Below are 25,042 nucleotides of genomic sequence, written 5' to 3' on the forward strand. Positions count from 1 at the left end.
ATATACACACACAAACACACACACATATATATACACACACAAACACACACACATATATACACACACAAACACACACACATATATACACACACAAACACACACACATATATACACACACAAACACACACACATATATACACACACAAACACACACACATATATACACACACAAACACACACACATATATACACACACAAACACACACACATATATACACACACAAACACACACACACATATACACACACAAACACACACACACATATACACACACAAACACACACACACATATACACACACAAACACACACACATATATACACACACAAACACACACACATATATACACACACAAACACACACACATATATACACACACAAACACACACACATATATACACACACAAACACACACACATATATACACACAAACACACACACATATATACACACAAACACACACACATATATACACACAAACACACACACATATATACACACAAACACACACACATATATACACACAAACACACACACATATATACACACAAACACACACACATATATACACACAAACACACACACATATATATACACACAAACACACACACATATATATACACACAAACACACACACATATATATACACACAAACACACACACATATATATACACACAAACACACACACATATATATACACACACATATATATATATACAGACATACACAAGATATTCTGAAAATGTTTCATAAGAGGACTGCAATTAAAAGGCATTTATTTCACATCAGTGAAATAAACAGAAAGAAAGGCCAAAGTGTATTTCCCTTTACTATTTCCCAACATAAGAGCCTCTGTAGCTCAGTCAGTATAGATGAAGACCTTTAGTCAGAAAGACCTGGATTCGATTCCCATCCAAGACACGAGGAACATTAATGTTGTCTCTTTCGACTAAAGATGAGTTAACCATTCTCATACAGAGGTGGGAGTTTCACCTGGAACTCCCACCTCTGAGAAGTGTATCTAGAAACGGCAGTTTCTAGAAACACTTGTCACAGGTCTTCCCTTGGGCAATCTTTCCTTCACTGTTTACTGGAAACCGACACATACTGGCCAATATATACACACAAACTCATACCACCACCCAATGAACAGGCACTGAAAAACGAATTTAAAGTGATCAGCAATACTTTTCAAGAAAATGGTTACAGCCAAAACACTATTAACAAAATTCTTACAAGACCTCAATAAAAAACAAAAATAACCAGACTACAGTAAAACTATAACAATGCCCTACATTAAAGGGACATCAGACAAAATAAACAGAGTTCTACAAAAATACAACCTCAAAGCCACCTTTAAACCTCCTGCAAAATTAAAAAGCTTACTCAACTCATCCAAAGACCCACTCCCTCCGCTGGCCCACCCTGGAGTATACCGTATTTACTGCACCTGCAACATACCATACATAGGAGAAACAGGACGCACAATTCCGATCAGACAAAAAGAACATAAACGACACATCAAATATAATAATTATGGTGAGGCTGGCTTTTCAGATCACGTCCTGAACACCTTACATAGAATTGACTGGAAAAGCACTAGTTGTCTACATCACACCAAAACATGGTATGAATGCAAATTTAAGGAAACTTGTGAGATCATTATCAACCACCCCCAATCTAAACAATAATGATGGTATAAAAATCCCATACATATGGAAGGCATATATTCGTCCCATGAATCCTACCTCTCTAAAAACAACTATAAACAGGACTGTAGAAAATCCAGGTTCCTAAATCTAAAATAACTTGAATACTAAAAAATAGGACATCACTGTTAAAGAAAAAAATCTATAAGAAAGAATGTTTATTCATGTTGAAAGTTTATTTTCCACTTGGTTAGAGTATAATAAATTTAGTTTAATCCTTTATCCAAGTGTGAGCAAACAAAGTTTGCGCCTGAAAGTATCTTCAGGACTGGGTTAAGGTGGTACACACCAGGGCAACTCGTTGCAAAGGTGGAGCAAGCTACCAACACTCCTATCTCAGTATCTCCTATAATGCAAAACACATCTCCTTGCGGATATGTCTATTGTTATGCATTAAGGGAAGGGCCACTACCCAGACCGGTTTCGACCTTTATTGAGGTCTCTTCAGTGGGAGCCAGGCCCAAGTCGAGATATCAGGCAGAAGCATTTGCAGGTCATCTCCACCTATAGGAATTGCCAATTGGTGTGCCACCCTTTTTTAATAAATTACTCTGGATTTAGAGAAAGATGTTGAAAGTTTATTTTCCACTTGGTTAGAGTATAATAAATTTAGTTTAATCCTTTATCCAAGTGTGAGCAAACAAAGTTTTTGCAACGAGTTGCCCTGGTGTGTACCACCTTAACCCAGTCCTGAAGATACTTTCAGGCGCAAACTTTGTTTGCTCACACTTGGATAAAGGATTAAACTAAATTTATTATACTCTAACCAAGTGGAAAATAAACTTTCAACATCTTTCTCTAAATCCAGAGTAATTTATTAAAAAAGGGTGGCACACCAATTGGCAATTCCTATAGGTGGAGATGACCTGCAAATGCTTCTGCCTGATATCTCGACTTGGGCCTGGCTCCCACTGAAGAGACCTCAATAAAGGTCGAAACCGGTCTGGGTAGTGGCCCTTCCCTTAATGCATAACAATAGACATATCCGCAAGGAGATGTGTTTTGCATTATAGGAGATACTGAGATAGGAGTGTTGGTAGCTTGCTCCACCTTTGCAACGAGTTGCCCTGGTGTGTACCACCTTAACACAGTCCTGAAGATACTTTCAGGCGCAAACTTTGTTTGCTCACACTTGGATAAAGGATTAAACTAAATTTATTATACTCTAACCAAGTGGAAAATAAACTTTCAACATCTTTCTCTAAATCCAGAGTAATTTATTAAAAAAGGGTGGCACACCAATTGGCAATTCCTATAGGTGGAGATGACCTGCAAATGCTTCTGCCTGATATCTCGACTTGGGCCTGGCTCCCACTGAAGAGACCTCAATAAAGGTCGAAACCGGTCTGGGTAGTGGCCCTTCCCTTAATGCATAACAATAGACATATCCGCAAGGAGATGTGTTTTGCATTATAGGAGATACTGAGATAGGAGTGTTGGTAGCTTGCTCCACCTTTGCAACGAGTTGCCCTGGTGTGTACCACCTTAACCCAGTCCTGAAGATACTTTCAGGTGCAAACTTTGTTTGCTCACACTTGGATAAAGGATTAAACTAAATTTATTATAATGTTTATTCATGTTGTAATTTATATATATATATTTTTTTTTAAATCACAAATAACAATTGTAATAATAGAAATAGGACATCACTGTTACTGGAATGAAACCCATCTGTAAACAAGAATGTTTATTCATGTAATCATTAATTAAATCTAGCTCGATGTAATTTTTTTTTTTTTTTTTCACTACAGGTCATGCCGGTGAGTAGCATGTGATCAAATCGTTGTTTCTCTAGCTTATGGTATGAAATGTAATGCAGCTTGTCTTGTATATTTATGTATGCTCCAGATGATGATCTTGATATGAAGATCGAAACATCAGGATAATAAAAAGAGTTATTTTAACACAGTTGTAGAATTTACAATCTACACGTCAATATATATACACTTCCATTCAAAAATGGAAGTGTATATATAGTTTATGTTTTATTAAATGTGTATTTTGTATTTGGTCTCGAGTCAATGAATTTTCGGATTCTGAAAGAAATAGCGAAAAGTCATTGCACCAATAAAAATAAAAACACTTGGAAATAATCGTTACAGAGAAAATCTCATAACAAATGATGATTGATAATAAATAATCACCCTCTTTATAACAATTGGTGACATTTATAACACCATCCATATTCTTGGGATTTTTAGATCACCGTTATTGTTAAGATTAGGGGTTGATAAGAATTTCACAGGCCTCCTTAAATTTATGCTAATACCACGTTTTGGTGTGATGTAAACAGCAGGTGTCTTTCCAGTCAATTCCATGTAGAGTATTCAGGGTATGATCAGAAAGGTCAGAATTCCCATAGTTATTAAATTTAATGCTATTCATGTTCCTTTTTTCAGATAAGAATTGTGCTTCCTGTTTCACCTATATAGGGCAAATTACAAGTGCAATGAATACAGTATATTCTGGGGTGGGCCAGTGGAGGAAGTGGATCTTTGGATGAGATGAATAAGTTTTTTAATTTTGCAGGAGCTTTAAAGGTGGAAATTAAGGTTGTATTTCTGTAGTATTCTGTTTATTTTATCTGCTATACTCTCCCCACCCCCCACTAGACATCAAACCAGTAGAATAATGGTTGATCAAATCATTGTTACTTTGGCTTACTGTTGGAAGTTTTTTTTTTTTCACTTGGTTAGATTATAAATTATATATTTAGTTTAATCCTTTATCCAAGTGTAAGCAAACAAAGTTTGCGCCTGAAGTATCTTTAGGATTGGGGCAACTCGTGGCAAAGGTGGACTGAGTTCTCATCACTTTCCTTGGTATCCATAATGCAAAGCACATCTCCTTGCGGACATTATACATATCTGCAAGGAGATGCGAGAGCCAGACTCAGAGATCTGGCTCCCACTGAAGAGATCTCAATAAAGGTCGAAACTGATCTGGATAGTGACCCTTCCCATAATGCATAGCATTATACATGTCTGCAAGGAGATGTGCTTTGCATTATGAGATACTAAGGAAAGTGATGAGAACTCAGTCCACCTTTGCCACGAGTTGCCCCAGTCCTGAAGATACTTCAGGTGCAAACTTTATTTGCTTACACTTGGATAAAGGATTAAACTAAATATATAACTTTGGCTTACTGTTTTAAATGTAATATAGCTTGTCTTTGTACATATCTTCTTAAGTATTCTGCAAATGAGTAAGTTCTCTTAGTAGCAAAAACTTTCCTTCCACTCTCTTCTGTTCTGACTCTTTACTTTCAAGGTTGTGTACCTGTCTCCATTCAGCATGTCATCTAGCATTGTTTTCCTTACTCTTCCTCTGGGACTTTTTCGTTTGATGGCATCTCTGATGATTCCATTTCCTCTCAAAGTATGTCCGATTGGTTTCCCTTTCTTCTTTTTATCCTCTTTAACAGACATCTTTCCTCTTCTACTCTTTTTAAGACCTCTTCATTAGTTATTTTATCTGTCCATTTGATTTTTTTTCATCCTTCTCCAAATCCACATCTCAAAGCTTTCTAAAATCTTAATTTCTTCTTTCTTCAATGTCCAAGTTTCAGCTGCATAGAGGGCAACACTCCACACATAACATTTTATTAGTCTTTTCTTTAGGTTTCTGTCCATTTTACTTCTGAATAAATTTCATTTCTATTAAAGGCACCTCTTCCCATCACTATTCTTGCTTTTATGTCACTTTTACATCTTCCATCACTGCTAATCACACTGCCTGGATATTTATATCTTTACTTGATTCAATTTATCCCCATTTATTCTGATATCCATATTTGCCTCTTTCCTTGCTACTTTCATTACCTTTGTTTTTCTTATGTTAATTTTCATTCCATAATTGATACAGGACTCCAGTAATCTATTCAACAGATGTTGTAGTCCTGTTTCAGTATTTGATAATAATGCCTTGTCATCTGCATATCGTATTGCAAATATCTGTCTACCTCCAATCTTTATTCCTTCTTCTGAATTCTGCAGCGCTTCTTTTAACATTGTTTCAGAATGCATGTTAAACAAAATTGGTGACAGAGAACAGTCTTGTCTTACTCCTCATCCAACGATACCTGGTTCTGTAGTACCATATATATGTCCATCATGACAGTTTGTCCCATGTATAGTGAAATAATTACTAAATATATGAAGAGCCAAAGGCTTCAATTCGGCGATATATAACTTGTTCAAGTTAAGGGATATTACATCCCATATTGTTTCTTAGCCGAATAAGAAACTCAAAAGAGTTTCATGCAGAATATAAAAATTATATAAAGTTCGGCAATTCCAAGCGTAAGCAAATACCTGGATAGCAGCAACTGACCCTTAAGGTAGTGCAAGCTGAGGCAACTCATAGCAAAGGTGGAGCAAGCTCCGATCACTATTCTTGATGTTTACCCATAATGTGAACTTAGCTCCTAGGAGCTGTATTACTATTCTACATTATGAGAGAGGATCACTACCCAGACCGGTTTCGACCTTTATTGAGGTCTCATCAGTGAGTAGGTAGACCTAATTAATACCAAGTTTGTAGTGAACAGAACTTACATCCCTTCTATGAGAATTGCCAAGTGGTGTCCTAATAAATTACTAAATATATGAAGAGCCAAAGGCTTCAATTCGGCGACATATAACTTGTTTAAGTTAAGGGATATTACATCTCTTAGCCGAATAAGAAACTCAAAAGAGTTTCATTTAAGAAACAAGAAAGAAACAATATGGGAAGTAATATCCCTTAACTTAAACAAGTTATATGTCGCCGAATTGAAGTCGCCTAACAGTAATACAGCTCCTAGGAGTTAAGTTCACATTATGGGTAAATATCAATAATAGTGATCGGAGCTTGCTCCACCTTTGCTATGAGTTGCCTCAGCTTGCACTACCTTAAGGGTCAGTTGCTGCTATCCAGGTATTTGCTTACACTTGGAATCGCCGAACTTCATATAATTTCTATATTCGGCATGAAACTCTTTTGAGTTTCTTATTCAGCTAAGAAATAATATGGGATGTAATATCCCTTAACTTAAACAAGTGAAATAATTAGCCTTCTGTCTCTCCAATCTATACCAATCTTTTCCATTACTTCCACCATCTTATTCCATTTTACAAAGTCAAAAGCTTTTCAAAATCTATATAACAGATATTATTAGACTTCTTTCACTTATTATTCTTAACAGCCCAATCACATCTCGTTTCCTCTACCCTTCCTGAAACCACACTGATCTTCTCCAAGAAATTCTTCCACCTTACATGCAATTCTCCATGTTAGAATTCTTATAAGTATTTTTCATGTATGGGAAATAAGGCTTATTGTTCTAAAATCCCTGCAGTTCACTGCATTGCTTTTCTTTGGTATAGTTATAAATATAAGGTCATAAAATCGTTTGGTAATTCTCCTTTGTTTAAATTAAATTTATTATTTTGGTTATTTCGTTCCTTTCTTCTGAAGTTGTTTCAGGAATTATGCAAGTATTTCATCTATTACTTCTGCCTTTCCACATTTTAGTTCTTTCATGGCCATTTCCAATTCTGTCTTCAAAATCTCTAGACCTAGATCATCTTCATTTGCCTTCTTTGTATCTTCTAATGGAACTCATTTGGTCTATTTTCCTTGTCATATACATCTTCATTGTATTCATAATTTTCCAATAGAAATTTTCTATTGGAAAATCATTCCAATCATAAAAATGGAATGATTTTCCCATTCCATTCTTATTTTCTATGCCTCTAGCTTGAATTCCATTTCTCTTATGATTCATGTTTCTTGCTTTTTTGTACAAAAGTTCATACCTTCCCACTCTCTCATAATTTTCCATTTTTTCACGCTGTTTTTTAAGCCAATATTCTTTACTTCTTTCTTCCCTTCTCAATTTGTCATTCAGGATTCTATATTATATTTTCCCTTCTGGGGAGTCTTTATTTTTTCAATTTTCTTCTTTCTTTCATTAGAGAAATCATCTCATTAGTTATCCAAGTTTTTTTAAATTATTTTAGCTCTTAGATATCCAATTTCTTCTTCTGCAGTCTTCTTTATTTTCTCTAATCTTGTTCCCATTGCTTTTCTGGATTTTCTTTCTCCAATCTATTTCCAAATTCCTTAGTATTTTTAAATTTCTCTAAGTTTCATTTTTTTCCCCTTTTCATGGCTTCTTTTATCTTCTTTAGTTTCACATTCATTTCTATGAATAGTAGGTTGTGGTCAGAGTAAATATCAGCTCCAGGATACGTGCATGCATTTTTTACACCATTCTTGTATCTTTGCTTTACTATAATGTAATCAATTTGATACCTTTCCGCATTTCCTGTTTTTTTCCATGTGCATAGTCTTTTCTTAGATTTTTTTTAAACCAAGTAATCATAATTATTAGCTAATTTTCTTTACCGAATTCCACTAACCTTTCCCCTCTCTCATTTCTATTACATAGCCCGTACCTTCCTACTACACTCCCATCCTCTTCTCCGACAACTCCATTCCAGTCTCCCATTATAATCATATGGTCTTTGCTTTTTCTTCCTTAATTAGTTCTTGTAGTTGTTTGTACATTTCCTCTATTTCCTCATCTGAATGGTCACTTGTTGGCATATATACCTGCATTATTGCTATGCATACAGGTTCAGCCTGCAATTTTACCACCATAATCCTGTCATTCAGACATTTTATGCTACACACACACACACATACTCGTGTGTGTGTGTACTCCAGATGATGACCTTAATATGGAGATCGAAACATCCAGAAATTAAAGTAATTATTCCTAAGACGGTTGTAATCTCCATAATTTTACTGAAATGAAACAATGAAAATTGTGGAAAATATTCTCTACATAGATTTGAATCTGGTTATTATTTCCTAAACTGAAGGTTCAGACATATCAAGAATATCATTTTGAAAATGAACTGATGAAAGAAGAGGTGAGAAAGTAAAGACAACCTGCTAGATGTTGGTTGTAGTGTCCATAATTTTACTGAAATAAATGCTGATCACCAGGTAACACTAAGGGAAAGGATTTTATTGCTTCAATAGCCACTTGAAGTGAATGAATTCATGTATATAATATTGTAGTATCATACTGCAAAAGCAATGGCTGTTCCTTAGCACAAAAACAATTTGTTAACTTTCTCAAGGTCTTCACATAACTTTCAAAATTTAGGGTCAAATGTTTCATCACATAGTGCTGAAAAATAATACCTATACTATGCCAAAAGGCAGCTTGCATATTCTGGCCGAATATTAAGTTTTGACCTTTTAGCCTTCAGTGATGTAAAATAGCAATATTCCATAGTGTGATTTTAATACGAGGATCATAATGATGGACCAGCTTCCATGGATCCCTGCTTCTACGTCTGTTGTACTCTGATGGGTTCCATTTCATCATTACTCACAGAAAAAGCCAATCTCCTGGTTTATTATTCCACTAATTCATGCATAGACAACCTTGGCAAATGCTTTGCATTCCAAACACTATTGTTGGACTCTGAATGGTCTTGTGACTTCGTTTCTGTAGATCATTCAGATTCCAACAAGTACACCTTTACATATTAAATTGTTCACAATAGAAAATACTTGCATTTTGGTAAAAATACAGATAATATTATGTTTAAAGTGTAAAATTATTAAGGTAATAAAATATAACATTTACAATCAGTTTAGAAAATTATAAAGATGTATAACAGATTTGGAAGTGTATTGCATTATTTAGAAGTTTTGTATGAAATTATAAATAGAGATTTAATATTGCAAAGTCTAACTAAAATTTACTAGAATATTCTACTGAGCTAAATGTAAGTATGGGTCCAAAGGTTTGGTACGGTCAGTGTAAGCGCCCGAGGCTGTGTGATACTAGGAGCAGGCGTGATTAACAACAGTCACATGATTTCCTGCTACAGAAAAAAGTACTGACATCATTCAGAGTATGAGACTAACATAGCGCCGCACAAGGTGTTTCAGGAGAGGATAGGAGGTGCTGTGTGAAGTGGAATATAAGGAATTGCAGGAGGAGGAACAAGGCTTTTTTTTCGGGATCTCGTGGTCGAGAGGATAAAGTCCAAGTAGCTGGTTCCAGGCTGAACGGCGGGCGAGAGTGTGTGGCAGCGGGAAGTTCAAATCGAGCAGTTCCTGAATCTACGAACGGAGTTTCCAGCGCGATGCAGCCACCACTTTCATTGTAAGCGGGCGCTGAGTTGTCGATGTTCCCGTGAAGTCCTCAGATAACGAAGATAGCCTATGTGCATATCGAGGGTGGCCATGTTGCATATATAATGCCGCACGTTGTCCATAACAAAGAAGCAAGCCTCAGGTTCTTTCATGATAGTATCAGAGCCAGCAGACCCATTTAAAGCCCCATGTGAAGGTAATGTAAAAGTTTCATTATTTATGTTTTGGAAACCTGTGAGCGAATGAAGAAATTGTAATACAAGAGACTTGATAAAGCAAAACTATATAGACTAGTGACTTTTAAGGAATTGTTCTATTAGGCTTAAGCCGAATTCGAAGTTGTTAAGAGGAGTCTCATAAAGTACAGAGACAGAAAGTGTTATGCGTGAAATGTATTAGATGACTTAAGTATAGGCAGTTTGCCAAAATGAGATTTTATTGGTTCTGGGATAACCCTGAATAAGACTAGTTCTTTTATTTAATATTAATGTAAGAATGCATGTGTAATTAATTAATGTGTATTCATGTTATAGAATAAACATGTATTCTTTTTCTAAATTGAGTCTTGCCTGATTAAGAGTGTCAACTCACCGCTCTAAAAATACATACTTGTCGCAGGAGGGTAGAGTGAAAGTAAGATATTTTGGCCATGACTGACCAGGAGAGTTAACGGGTAGTTACAAATCTGGATTATTGGAAGCATCTCCCTGAGTAGTATAATTTATTTTCATAGGGCATAAGCTGGTGCAGTCATTAAACTAAATAAATGTGTTTATGCTTGAAAAGGAGATAGAGCCAAAATCCAGGTTGGTACTTAAAGTAATTGGTTTGTGAAGTTGAAAGGTGCGTAATTAAGTTAATTTACATAAATAACGACGCAACACTATCAATGCTTCTCTATTTTTTGCCAGAAAGATATCAGAAATCTTGATTTAACTGAATACCAAAAAATCTTCTGGTCTTTATGGTATTTTTCCTACTGTTCTGAAGGTTTGTATTCCAGAGTTGACTTCTGCTCTATGTAACCTTTCAATTCTCTCCTAATCCTTTTCCTATCTTGCAACTTGCAACAAGCTCATATTCAACCCTTTCAGAACATTCTCTTTTGAAAGGGTGACAGATCCTTATGTATTCAATTTCACTTACTTCAGTTCTTTTTGAAGTAATGAACAATTAACACTGAATTTCTGCACTACCCTGAACATTGCAAATGTGAAGACAACCTGTTAGTGACAGGTTGTCTTCGCATTTGCAACAGTGACAATCAATATGGGATCATGCTTATAACACCTGCTTCTGGATATGATTTGCCCAGAGGTGAGTGACATGGCTACAGAGATACCACTTAAATCTAATGGTCACAAAAAAAAAAAAATTGCATTTGTCCATAGCATGAATTTTGTGAAAAATATCTATAGAAGTATATAGAAGAAACTCACTACTGGAGTCTTTGATTTCCTGAACTAATTTTTGTTTAATGACATTAGCAAACTGACAAATGCTTTACATTTCATGTCATTTGGTTACTGTTTTACTAGATTATGGAGTTTTTGAAATTAAATGGTTTATTGAATTTAGCTTTTTATTTATTTATTTTTTTTTTATAGGCGATATTAAAAAGGCATTGCACGGATTTAAATATTTTAAAATCCATCTTTATTTGAAAAATAGTTAGAAGTGATTTCTGGTAATGTCTATGTCATAGCATGAAAACTAAAAGGAAGCAGAAATGATTCTACTTTTAAAGGGCCTCAAAAATCTTGTAGTAATATAGAGTTTATCTTAGCAATTCCAGGATATTTTTTATACATTAAAGAATTCGACTTAACTGTTACAGCACACTGCCACTCTAATTCTTTGAGCCATTTGTCTTAGAAAGCACGTATTAATTGTTTTTAGTTGATGATGCAACAAACTATATTATCCAGTGTTTTAAATACTTTTTGCTTCCTTACCTTTCCTTTAGTTTTGCACTGTTTTACAAAACTGAAAAGTGTAGTTTGCATTTCCTTTAATTTGTTGTCTATAATGCAGATGAATTTATATAAATTATCAATAGAAATAATTCAATAGGAAAGACAAATAAAGTTGACAAAAACAACCAGATATGGTCAACACTGGCAACAGAGCCAGACTACCTTTTTCATAATGTGATCCAGTCTAACTGGTCTTTGAAAGACCATTGTTTTTTAAATAACACTATTAAAAAGACTTATCTAAAAATAACAACTGAAAATTGAACTTCTTAAATTTTATATGAGTAAGAGTGCATAAGGCAGAAAACTGGAATAAGATAGCAACAATTATTTTAATTAAAAACATGTTTCATCCTAATTACATAGGATTTCTTCAGGTAAACACACAAACTAGCAGATAAACAAAGACTAACAAACGTAACAACCACTATGTGGTTATACAAGAGACTGATTTTTTTTTTAAAATATTTCTAATTGTGCATTGCATTGTTCAGCATGTTGTGTGTGTTTACACATTCATGTACATGTGTTTGGCCAACAATGGATAGGATGTATTCCAACAAATTAATACATCATCATCATCATCATCAAATTCCTGCCATGTACCCTCAAGGGGTGTACAGGATATGATAGTACTACATGAAAAAAATTACATCATTATTAATTTCCTATCTACAATTTTCCTCCAAATCAGTCTGTTACTTGTCAAGACTCCAACATTATCAGATCTTATATTTCTATCGTCTAAAGCACTTTGTATCATATCAATCCACCTATATCTTGGCCTTCCTCTGGATCGTTTTGCTGCCACCCTGGCAGAGAACACTTGTTTTGCTAATCTTTCCTCGCCCATTCTATTTAAGTGACCATACCACCTGAGATTAGCTCTGCTAACGCATTCCTGGATGCTGACAATGTCAAGTTCTTTCCTAATATCCTCGTTTTTAATATGATATTGCCATTGATGCCATCTGTTCACGCCTATAATCTTTCTCAGGACTCTCATATCTGTGGTCTCTAGTCATTGGTCAAGTGTTTTGCTTCTGACCCAGCTCTCAGATCCATAAGTTAAAACTGGTTTGAACACTGTCTTGTATACAGCTAATTTAGTGTTCCGACTAATTTCTCTCTTATTCCATATGAATTTATTCAATTGACTTCCCACCATACCAGCTTTGCTGATTCTGTTGTCTATTTCTATATTGAATTCACCATCTTCAGTAAAAATCGTGCCTAAATAGCTGAAATGTTTTACTTGTTTCACAGGTTCTCCATTCACAACACAGTTGACATTTTCAATGATTCTGCCTATTTTCATTGTCCTTGTCTTTTTATTGCTGACCTTCATACCATATCTATTACAACAGCTATTCAATTTAGTCAGAGAATCTTGCAGACTTTATTTAGAAGTATAACATCATCTGCATAAAGCAAAGAGCTGACATTAACATCTCCAATTTTGATATCATGTTTAATACCACTTTCCTTCATAATGTGATCCATATAGATAATGAATAACAGAGGGGATAATGTACATCCTTGTCTCACACCAGATTTAACATTAAACCATCTTCCTGTACTTCCTTCAATTCTGACTGCTGACTTACAACTAAATAAAGACTAAGTATTGCTTGGTATAATGCCCCATTCACACCATATAACTGCAGCGTATTGAATAGCTTCTCTCTTGGCACCTTGTCATATGCCTTTTCCAGATCGACAAAACTTAAATAAAGATCTTTGTTATATTCCCATGCTTTCTCGACTATTTGTCGTAAAGTGAAGATCTGATCCTGACAGCCTCTATTTGGCCTGAATCCAGCTTGTTCTTCACCAAGCTTTTCTTCCACAATTCTTCTCAACCGTTTCTCAAGTATACTTGCATAGATCTTGCCAGGAACACTCAGTAGAGAAATACCTCTGTAATTCTCACATTCAGTTTTATTTCCCTTTTTATATATGGGTACTATAAGAGCTCTACTCCAATCATCGGGAATTCGTCCTTCTGTCCAGGCTTTCTGAACTATGCAGTGCAGCCACTGTAATACTCTTATACCACCATACTTCAGCATTTCTGGTAGAATATCATCTACTCCTGCTGCCTTTCCACATTTCAAGCCTTTGATGGCTTTTTCTACTTCAAGTATGGATATGGATTCCTGACTGCATGCCTGGTCAGTGTTTTTTACCACTGTGCTGTCATCACTGCTTGTTTCATTTAGCAGTTTTTCAAAGTAATTACTCCATACTTCAAGGATATCTTTTTCTCCCGTTTTCATGTCACCTTTATCATCTCTAATTCCTTTTACAGCACTCTTTCCTCCATTCTTAAGTTTCTTCAACAACCTCCAGAATATTTTGCCACCTTCTTGATATTTATTTTCTATATTCTTGCCAAAGTCCTCTCATGACTTTTGTTTAGCTAGTTTTACACAGTGTTTAGCATTCTTGCATTTGTCTCTATATTCTCTAAGAGCAAAAGCTGACTTATTTGCCAGGAACTTTTGGTATGCTTTCTTCTTTTCCTTCACTGCCTCTTTAACTTCCTGTGTCCACCAGGGAGTTCTGATTTTTTTATCCTTACAAACAACCTCACCACATGCCTCTCTGGCAGAATCAATCAATGTTTTCTTCAGAGTTTGCCACTGAATCTCCAAGGTTTGATTCCTGTTCTCAAACTCTTTCATTTTTTCTTCAATAATCTTTGTGTATTTTAGTCTACAGTTCACATCTGAGAGCTGCTCAACTTTTATTTGCTTTAAAACTTTCTTACATGTTATTCTTTTCAATATGAATTTCAATTTTATCCTGCTCAAGACTAAATAGTGATCACTTCCAATTTCAAATCCTCTGTACACTCTGGTGTCCTGCACCAGGGAGAAAACATCACTATCAACAATAACATAGTCAATGAGACTTTTCTTATTCCTAGCCTCTTCTCTCCATGTGAATTTGTGCACATTTTTATTTTGGAACATGGTGTTAGTAATGACCAGTCCATGTCCTGAGCAGAAATCCAACAGATATTTGCCATTATTATTAGCTTTGCTCTTTTCTCCAAATTTTCCCAAAATATTTTTGTATGTCTGACAATCATTTCCTACTCTGCTATTTAGATCCCCAACAAGGACCAACTTTTCCTTTTTCATTGTGTCAGTTGCTTTTTCTAAAGCCTCAAAAAATTCCTCCACTTCTACCTTAGTAGAACCTTCTGTGGGACCATAGGCACAAATAAGTCTCATTGTCCAGTTCCCCATTCTCATATTTGCCCACATTACTCTACTTGAGACTGCCTGCCATTCAAGAAGATTAGCCTCGTATTTTGTGTTGAATACTATGGCTACTCCTTCTTTTCCTTGATTGTCATTGCCTGAATATAACATTTTGTATTTATTGCTCAGAAAGAGCTCACCAGTTTTGGTCTTTTTTGTTTCAGTCACCCCTATTATGTCGATCTGGTACTTATCTAATTCCTCAGCTAGCTCCATTTCTTTGCCATTCAGGCTTCTTACGTTGTTAGTACCGATCTTTAACTCTGGTGATGTTGAGTTGGGGTTTATTTTCAGATTTGTTCCAGTAGCTGACTTTTCGCTGTTCGCCCTGGTTCCCTGGCGAAAACAACGGGGGCCTTGTTTAACCGGGCGACGCCCCAGCCGGCATGAAATTTTCTCATGTTGTACCATCATTCTATATTTTGGTTTAACCAATAAGAATACAATTTGGTCGGCTAAATCCCAAATTGCCAGCTCATCCTCGTCCGTTCAGTATCCAAGTAGATACCCAACAGGGTGCACCACGAGAAGGCGAGGATTGGACATTAGGTCAGAAGCCCTGGTTGGTTCTCCGCATTCCTTTAAAGGCTATGTGGAGGTCTCCTCTCAGTTATACAGCTTTGACCCTTAAGCACCCCCTGTTGGATCTAATGCCAAGGATTCGCAAATTTTTCTCTCGGTTATTCAACAGTGTAATAGTTCAGATTTATCCTGTAACATTTGATGTCTCATTCCCAAAGTTTCTTATGGGTCAGCTGAAGAGAGCACATGATGACAAAGCTCAGGCCACACTCCTACAGTATTCAATATCTCACACATGTTCTTCAATACGTTGCTCAATAGATTTTTCTGTCTATCCATAATAAGATGACCTAGAATCATGCTGGAGCTGATAGACACCTGGATAATTAAGTAGTTTATTTTAAGGTTTTGTTTTAATTTATACATATAATAATAAGGCAGTATCTTCATAGAAATTAACTTTTCATAGGGACAAAAAATCTATGAAAGAATTAACTTATTAAATTATTTACATGAGACTATCTTTTAGTTGAAAATAAAACTTCTTTATTATATTCACTGGAGCCTGCTGTGATAAAATAACTTGATAGCGAATGGGATGGTGTTTTAAAATGAAATACGAAACGTCTAAATTATGTGAAGAAAATAAGGCAATTTATTTTGAATGCATTTAGAATGAGGGTGAAAATTCACTCACCACGTGTCTCTGATAACTTGCTTGTGGTGAGTGGGCAAATGGAGTTCTGGAGCCCTGGTGGGTGATATGGAAAAGTGTGGGCAATCAAAAGTAGTCACTCTACATATGTGATATTCTAAAGCACTTCAAGTTTGACAAAATGGTCTAAATAAGCTACCATCATTAAGATGTATGAATCTTGATCCACAAACTCTGTAACAAATTGTTGGTGTTCAGCAAACTTCTGTTCTCACCTAACCTTTTACAGATCTAATACACATTAGATGAATACATACCGCAATTCTGTCTTATCTGACAAGCTATATACTAAACAAATCACTAAACTTCTAGAATATCAAGTTCTACAATCCTAAATTCTGATCACACTATTCATGAATGGGTACTGATAACCTTGTTAATTTCATTCTTGTAGATAAGCTTATACTTTGGTAACACATGACTATTAAATTATTTCAGGAAATTACAATGTATACTAAATATTAATTAAAAGAAAACTTTAATCGATACTTCCTATATTTCAGCAATGTTACATTGCCATCTTTATGGAAACATAAAACTATGAAATGTGCATGCAGGCATTAAAAACAAGCAAATTAGGCCAAGGAGAGTAGCTAACATTGTTCTTAGAGTCCGAAAGTGGCCCCTAGCAGGATAAATTAGGTTATCTTGGCTGTTGGGCTAATGTTCTCATGATGCAAGCTTCCCAAATTTGTTGAGGTTTGGGAAATTTTTTTTTAGAGCTGAGGCTGATTCCATGAACAATATTATTTATATTTGCTGCAGTGTAGTAAAGTGGCTTTCTTCCAGCTTATTCTGTGGCAGGTATTCAGAGCATGGTCCGCAAGCCCAGAATGGCTGTATTGGTGAAGCCAGATGTAGTCTTTGTGTTTGGATACCCTGATATTAGCTGTCCTGCCTGTTTGGCCAGGACAGCTGATATTAATAGGACAGCTGCTAGGAACCTGGTATACTCCAGGTAGGTCTAGGGGAAGTTGCTGGTCTGTGGTGGAGCAGATAAGGGATGCCAATTTCTTATATGGTTTGTAACAAGTTGTCAGGTCATATTTATTTAGGATTTTCGTCAACTTTTCAGAGGTGCCCCGGATGTAAGGAATGATGATAGATTTAGTGTAATCTTTGTTATGAAGGGGAGTTGTAGCCATTGGCTAAGAACATGTTAAGGGTGTGGTTCAGTTCAGTGGTTAAGGCATTGTCATCTGTTCAGATGACAATGCCCTATTTTTTTATTTTTTTTTATTTTATTTTATTTAATGCCCTAATTAAATGAACAGATTAATTTTGCCTGTTAATATAACAGGGCAAAATTAATGGGGTTATAAAAACAGGGTTTTTATAACCCCATATTGGGAATTGCTGGTGAATGTATTTGCCTGCATGGGTTGGTTTTCTGTAAACAGAGAAAGCCAAGGATCCATCAGGCTTGTGTGTAAGAGTGTCTAGGAAAGGAAAACTGTTTTTTTTCTTCTTCTCGCAACTGTTGTGGTATTTCTCACAACTGTTGTTGTGAGAAACAGTAATCACCAAAGCTGATGAGGGAAATACCACCGTGGTTCTCAACCAAACAGACTATACAGGTAGGTTTACTTCTTTATTGTTAGATCAGTTTACCTACCTCCCTATTGAATATGATCCCACCAGCTCCCAAATCAGAACACCTCCAAAAGGCTCCTTAAGAAGGTTCCTTCTTGGCCTGTGGAAGACCAAGAAGTAACAAACGAAAGGCTTTTAACTCTTGATCCCCCCCACCCAAATATATGGACTACCAAAAATCCATAAACAAAATGTGCCATTACATTCCATTGTGGATGGCACTGATTCCCACAAATACAAATTAGCCAAATATTTAGCCAAAGGCTCACACACTACACTGGTAACACACCATCACACAAAATACTCAGCTGACTTCAAAGCCAGTATAGAAAACTTCTCACTCCAATATACTGACATAATGGTCAGTTTTGATATCTCCTCTCTATTCACGAATGCCCCACTCAAAGATACCTTAGAGCTCATCCAAGCCAAATTTCTTCCTGATATCTCAGTCCTGTTTCAGTTCACAATGAACCCAGGCTATTTTGTTTGGCAAGGAAAATTCTACAAACAGATACAGGGGACAGCCATGGGTTCACCACTCTCCCCACCCCTTGCCAACTTCTTCATAGAGACTTTTGAAAAGAAAAAAAAAGAAAAAAGCCTCAAATTCAGACCCACAAAAACCCACTGGCTATGCTACATGGATGATGTGTTTGCTATTTGGTAACATGGCTCAGATACACTCCATATTATCTTAACACACTTAAGCAACCAACACCCCAGAATCAAGTTCACCTTGGAAAAAGAAAAAACAGTCTTCCTTTCCTAGACACTCTGATTACATGCCAGCCTGATGGATCCTTGGCTTTCTCTGTTTACAGAAAACCAACTCATACAGACAGATACATTCACCAGCAATCCCCCCCCCCCAATACACACACAACAATATGGGGTTATAAAAACCCTATATAACAGGGCAAAATTAATCTGTTCAGGTGACAATGCCCTAACCACTGAACTGAACCACCTTAACACATTCTTAGCCAATGGCTACAACCCCAAAAAAATCCAGAATATTAAAACCAGTTAACCACAACTACCCCCCCCCCCTTCATAAGGAAGATTACACTAAATCTATCAGCATTCCTTACATCCGAGGCACCTCTGAAAAGTTAACCAAAATCCTAAAAAAAAAAGTATAACCTGACAACCTGTTACAAACCATATAAGTAACTGGCATCCCTTATCCACTCCACCAAAGACCACTTACTTCCCCTAGACCTACCTACCTGGAGTATACCAGGTCCTTGCAGCTGTAAACTGTCCTAGTATAGCTAAACAGGCAGGACAGCTAATATCAGGATATCCAAACACAAAGACTAAATCCGGGTTTCACCAATACTGCCATTCTGGGCTTGCAGACCATGCTCTGGATACCCGCCACAGAATACTCTGGAAGAAAGCCACTTTATTACACTGCAGAAAATATAAATATGAAAGATTGTTCATGGAATCAGCCTCAGCTCTAAAAAATTTCCCAAACCTCAACAAATTTGGATGCATGAGACTGCCTCAAATTTGGGAAGCTTGCATCATGAGAACATCAGTCCAACAGCCAAGACAACCCAACTTAGCCTAGTAGGGGAGGGGGTCACCTTTAGGACTCTAGGAACAACATTAGTTACTCTCTTCGGCCTCATTTGTTCATTGTTAGTGCATACATGCACATATCATAGTTTTATGTTCCCATGAAGATGGCAATGTAACATTGCCAAAATATAGGAAGCATTGATTGAAGTTTTCTTTTAATATTTAGTATATGTTGTAATTTCCTGAAATAATTTAATAGTCACTTGTTAATTTCAACACTAATAAAACTCAATCCTGTTTTATTTTTTGCAAAAAAGAGTTCATTTCTTCCAAACTTACCTTTTAAAACACCCATATCTTTAGAAAACATGAAATTTCTCAGAATACTCTTCCGAGACTTCTTCGAATTTCTCTTTACATGAACAGATTACAAATGCTGCCTCCTCAAAATATTAGGTTCATTTTTACTCAAGGTTTTCTTTATGGTTATTAATAAATTAGGAAATAATATATAATTAACTAAAAGGAAAAAAATAACCTTTCACAAAGACAGCTAAATCATCTGATGATGACCATTTACCTTTAGTCTTTCACCTGTTGTTTGAGAAGTTATCGCCCTTTCACTTCCAGCCAGATCTACTAGATTTACTCGACTTGAGATATGAATCTCTTGTTCTTCTCCATTAACATTTTGTATCTGAAAATATGTGAAACTTTCAGGAATATGTTTCTAAATATTTTTAGAAATGCTACATTATTTATTTTTCATAATTTTCAAGTAAGACTACAAACACTTTTCATGTACAGTATTTAATGTGGTCCAGTGGCTAGGATACCTGGCTTTCACCCAGAAGGCCTGGGTTCAATTCCCGGTATGGGAACTTTTTTTGCCGGCCTGGTTGGCCAAATGGTTAGCATATCCGCTCTCCAGCCAAAAGGCTGCAGGTTCGAATAGCACCGTGGGCATGGATGTTTGCGATTGTCTGTGAAAACACTAGTGTTGGGTGGTCAGCGGTAGATGACATTGGTGTAGATGATGAAGGTAGTTGTGATTAGTGGAGTGGTGAACACAGATAGTTATAGAGTAGGTGCCCTCCCTCGATGAGTCCTTGGACTCCCTGGAGGTGTTACGCGATAATAATAATGAAAATAATTTTGAAATTTTATGAAATACAAGTAAAGAAATTTATATCCTAAATTACATTAATCAAACTAATATCTGGAAGGAGAAAATTGTTTCTAATTTCTGACTTTCTAATGTGAAAACTGTGCCATGTCTAAGCATATTCTTGTAACCATATATTTCAGTTCAATTCTAGAAATAATAATGCTATGAAACATTAGCATATATTGCAGTAAATATTAAATACATTAAAAGTAACTGAAGAGTTACTCTGCTCACTTCCAATATAACACTGGCATTCCGAATTTGCACATTTCATCCTAAGAACATAAGGAAATTAGCACACCCAATTTGGCATGAATCAGATAGTGTAATGTCTATATTAAATAATTTTAACATTAGATGATATTTTTAGAATATAATTATTCTTCTCTTTCCATTAGGACTAAATGTTTACTTATGATGAGTAATTTAAAATAATATACACACACTTCTTATTGTGCTATCTTGGCGAACAAACTGCGCTCTTGTGCTAATCTGAGCAGTTGTGCACTGCTCTTTCCTGTCCACGTCTTGATGTTGTCAAACCATGATATCTTTTTCTTCCTCTAGTTCCTTTGCCATCAATTCTTCCTACCAAAATAGTTTGTAGAAGTTGGTATTTGCTGTTTCTCATGATGTGTCCAAGATATGTTTTTCGTTTCTTGATTATTTGTACAAGATGTTTAGCTTTGCCAATGGATTTTAAGACATCTTCATTGGTAATTTTTTTCTGTCCATGATATCTTTAGCATTCTTCTGTATAGCCACATCTCAAAGGCTTCGATTTTCTTGATGGTTGTCGCCTTCAATGTCCATGTTTCAACTCCATAGAGCAGAATAGACCACACGTAGCATTTCAGCATTCGGCATCCGACTTCAATGTTTAGGTCTTTATTGCAGAATAGTGTTCTCATTTTCATGAAGGACTGCCATGCACCTTCAATCCTTGTCTTTATATCTATTTCTGGATCCCACCGTTCATTAAGCCAGCAACCAAGATATTTATATCTTGACACTTGATCAATATTTTTCCCATTGAGTGTCAGTTTCATTGATGAGGCTGGATGTTTGCTGATGATCATGTATTTTGTCTTGTTGATGTTTATATTTATTCCCATTCTTTGGCTTTCTATGTATACTCTGTCAACGAGTTTTTGGAGATCCATAATGTTATCTGCAATTAGCACGGTGTCATCTGCATATCGTAGGTTGTTAACAATCTTTCCATTTATTGTGATTCCCTCTGGACATTCTTCCAATGCTTTTTTAAAGATTACCTCTGCATATATGTTGAACAGGAGTGGTGAGAGCACACATCCTTGTCTCACTCCTCTTTTGATGTTAATACCACTGGTGGTAATGTTGTCTAATTGAACGGTAGCTGACTGATTCCAATACAGATTTGTTATTAGTCTTATGTCTTGTTCGTCTAGCCTTATTTGTTGAAGGATTTCTATTAAGTTGGTGTGTCTGACTTTGTCGAATGCTTTTTCAAAATCTATGAAACACATAAAGACAGATTTCTGTTTTTCTATGCATTTTTGTATCAATATTTGGGTACAGAAAAGGGCCTCTCTAGTACCAAAACCATTCCAAAAGCCAAATTGTGTTTCACTTAGAGTTTCTTCACTTTTTCTATAAGGGCGATTCTGAATTACTTTCAAAAATATTTTTAATGTTTGGCTCATTAGACTAATAAGTCTGAAGTCACCACAGGAATTCGCTTTGGGTTTCTTTGGGATAGTGATAAATGTAGATTTGAGCCAATCTGATGGAAATTCATCACTTTCATATATTTTATTAAATAGTTTTTCAAGAAGTTTGATGTTATCTGGTTCGATTAATTTTAAAAATTCTGTTTGCACACCATCTGGTCCACTGGCTTTTCCTGTTTTACTTGTTTGTATAGCATTCTCTATTTCGCATTTCATGATTGCTGGTCCTTGAATGTTATCTTTTATATTTATAGGCTTCTGTCTAGTATCATTGAAAAGTTCTGTTACATATTTTATCCAAATCTGTGCTTTATTCTCTTCTTCTAGAACTATTTTTCCATTTTCGTCTCTTAGAGACACAATTTGCTTTTCCCTCAGTTTTCCGGAAATTTCGCCGATTTTCTTATACAGATTGAAATTATCATGTTGTTTCTGAAGCAGTTCAATTTCAGTACATAAAAATTTCAGTACACACACACAGTAAATAATGGACAGATCAGACACATTTAACTCAGTGGGGAAAAAGAAATATGAAAGTCAGGCATGTCATGTAAAAAATGACACTGAGTCCGTTTATCGCATATAAATGAGTAGAACTGTCAGGGGTATATGCAAATGTGCTTTAGCATAAAAGCTAAAATAGCTTTTCTGCTGTGAAACTATATTATATAGAAAATGATTTACATTTCTATATTTCAAACAAAAATAAATTAAGATAAACATCGAATTTCAATAAGGAAAAGAAGATATTCCAAGATAATTCATTTGATATAACTGGTGATTAGCTTACGGAATTAACAACGCATATAAAGTATATTAATTAAAGGTAACTTTAATGAATAACTTCTATATTTCGGCAACGTCACATTGCCATCTTCAGGAACATAAAGATATGGTCTGTGCACACAGGCACTAACACAAAGCAAATGAGGAAGAAAGCAAGAAACTAATATTGTTCCTAAAGTCCTAATGGTGCCCTCTGGAGAGCTAATTTGGTAGTCTTGGCAGTTGGGCTGAAGTTCTCATAACGTAAGTCTCCCAAATTTGGGGTAGTTTCATGCACCCAAATTTGTTGAGGTTAGGAACGTTTTTTTAGAGCTGCTGAAGATTCTTTGAATAATCTTTCATATTTAAACTTGCTGCGGTGAATTATTTTTGTTTTCTTTCAACGAATTTTATGGTGGGTATCTAAGGCATGGTCTGCCAGCCACGAGCGGCTGTACTGGTGGAACCGGATGTAGTCTTTGTGTTCTGAAATCCTGATATTTGTTGTTCTGCCTGTTTGGCCAAAGTAGGAAAATTTGCAGCTGCAAGGGACCTGGTATACACCAGGTAGGTCTAGGGGAAGTGGTTGGTCTTTGGTAGAGCGGATAAGGGATGCCAACTTTTTATATGGTTTGTAACAGGAAGTAAGGTCATATTTTTTGAGGATATTGGTTATTTTCTCAGAGGTGCCCTGGATGAAGGGGATGGTGATAGACTTGGTGTAATCTTTATTGTGGAGGGGGGTTGTGGTTTACTGGTTTTAGTATTTTTTGGATTTTTTTGGGGTTATAGCCATTGGCTAAGAAAGTGTTGAGGATGTGGTTTAGTTCAGTAGTTAGGGCCTTGTCATCTGAGCAGATTAATTTTGCCCTGTTATATAGTGTTTTTATAACCCCATATTGTTGTGAGGGGGGGGGGGACTGCTGGTGAATGTAACTGCCAGTATGGGTGGGTTTTCTGAACAGAGAAAAGCAAAGATCCATCAAGCTGGCGGGCGATTAAAGCGTCTAGGAAGGGGAGGGTGTTGTTTTCCTCTTTTTCTAAGGTGAACTGGACTCTGGGGTGTTGGTTGTTTAAGTGTGTTAGGAAGGAGTGGAGTGTGTCTGAGCCATGTGGCCAAATAGCAAACACATCATCCACATAACGAAGCCAAATAGTGGGTTTTTGTGGGGCGGAGTTTAAGGCTTTCTCTTCAAATGTCTCCATAAAGAAATTGGCCAAGGGTGGGGAAAGCGGTGAACCCATGGCTGTCCCCTCTGTTTGCAGAACTTTCCTTGCCAAACGAAATAGCCTGAGTTCATTGTGAACTGAAATAGAGCTGAAATATTGGGAAGAAACTTGGCTTGGATGAGCTCTAGGGTTTCTTTGAGTGGGACATTAGTGAATAGGGAGGAGACGTCAAAAGTGACCATTATGTCAGTGTGTTGGAGTGCGGGGTTTTCTATACTGGCTTTAAAGTGGGCCGAGTTTTTTTTTTATGTGTGATGGTGTGTTGCCAGTGTAGTGTGTGAGCGTTTTGGCTAAATGTTTGGCTAATTTATATGTGGGAGGAATCAATGCCATCCACTATGGGACACAATGGCACATTTTGTTTATGTATTTTTGGGAGCCCATATAATCGGGGGGGTCTAGAGTTATAAGGTTTCAGTTTGTTGGTGACTTCCACAGGCCAAGAAGTGACCTTCTTAAGGAGTCTGTGGAGAGTTCTAATCTGAGAGCTGGTCGGATTATATTCAATGGGGAGGTAAGTCGTACGGTCTAGTACTAAAGCAGTTAGCTTACCTTTGTAGTCTTTTTGATTGAGCACCACAGTGGCGTTTCCCTTATCCCGATATCCTCCCGATATCTCCGCCCTATTTCAATTCACAATGAACTCAGGCTATTTCGTTTGGCAAGGAGAGTTCTACAAACAGA

At 36.2% G+C, this 25,042-nt stretch overlaps 1 protein-coding gene across 7 annotated transcripts in view; it reads right to left on the reverse strand.

The window, feature by feature from the left end:
* The window catches only part of LOC150110591 (kinesin-like protein KIF14), a 716,770-nt gene that overhangs the window by 534,634 nt on the left and 157,094 nt on the right, over positions 1 to 25,042 (reverse strand). For 6 of the 7 annotated variants that reach the window (XM_090399877.1, XM_090399845.1, XM_090399869.1 and 3 more), the window contains exons 8-9: positions 20,064 to 20,180; positions 16,340 to 16,393 (exon numbers count right to left, since the gene is read on the reverse strand). In XM_090399877.1, coding sequence (XP_090256003.1) covers positions 16,340 to 16,393; positions 20,064 to 20,180 — 171 coding nt within the window. The remainder of the gene's footprint in view (positions 1 to 16,339; positions 16,394 to 20,063; positions 20,181 to 25,042) is intronic. The other variant, XM_090399854.1, reaches the window with a different exon arrangement.

Source organism: Typopeltis vanoorti, chromosome 1 (genome assembly GCF_054136105.1).
Source record: "Typopeltis vanoorti isolate ZY-2024b chromosome 1, IOZ_Tvanoo_1.0, whole genome shotgun sequence".
Classification (NCBI taxonomy): domain Eukaryota; kingdom Metazoa; phylum Arthropoda; class Arachnida; order Uropygi; family Thelyphonidae; genus Typopeltis; species Typopeltis vanoorti.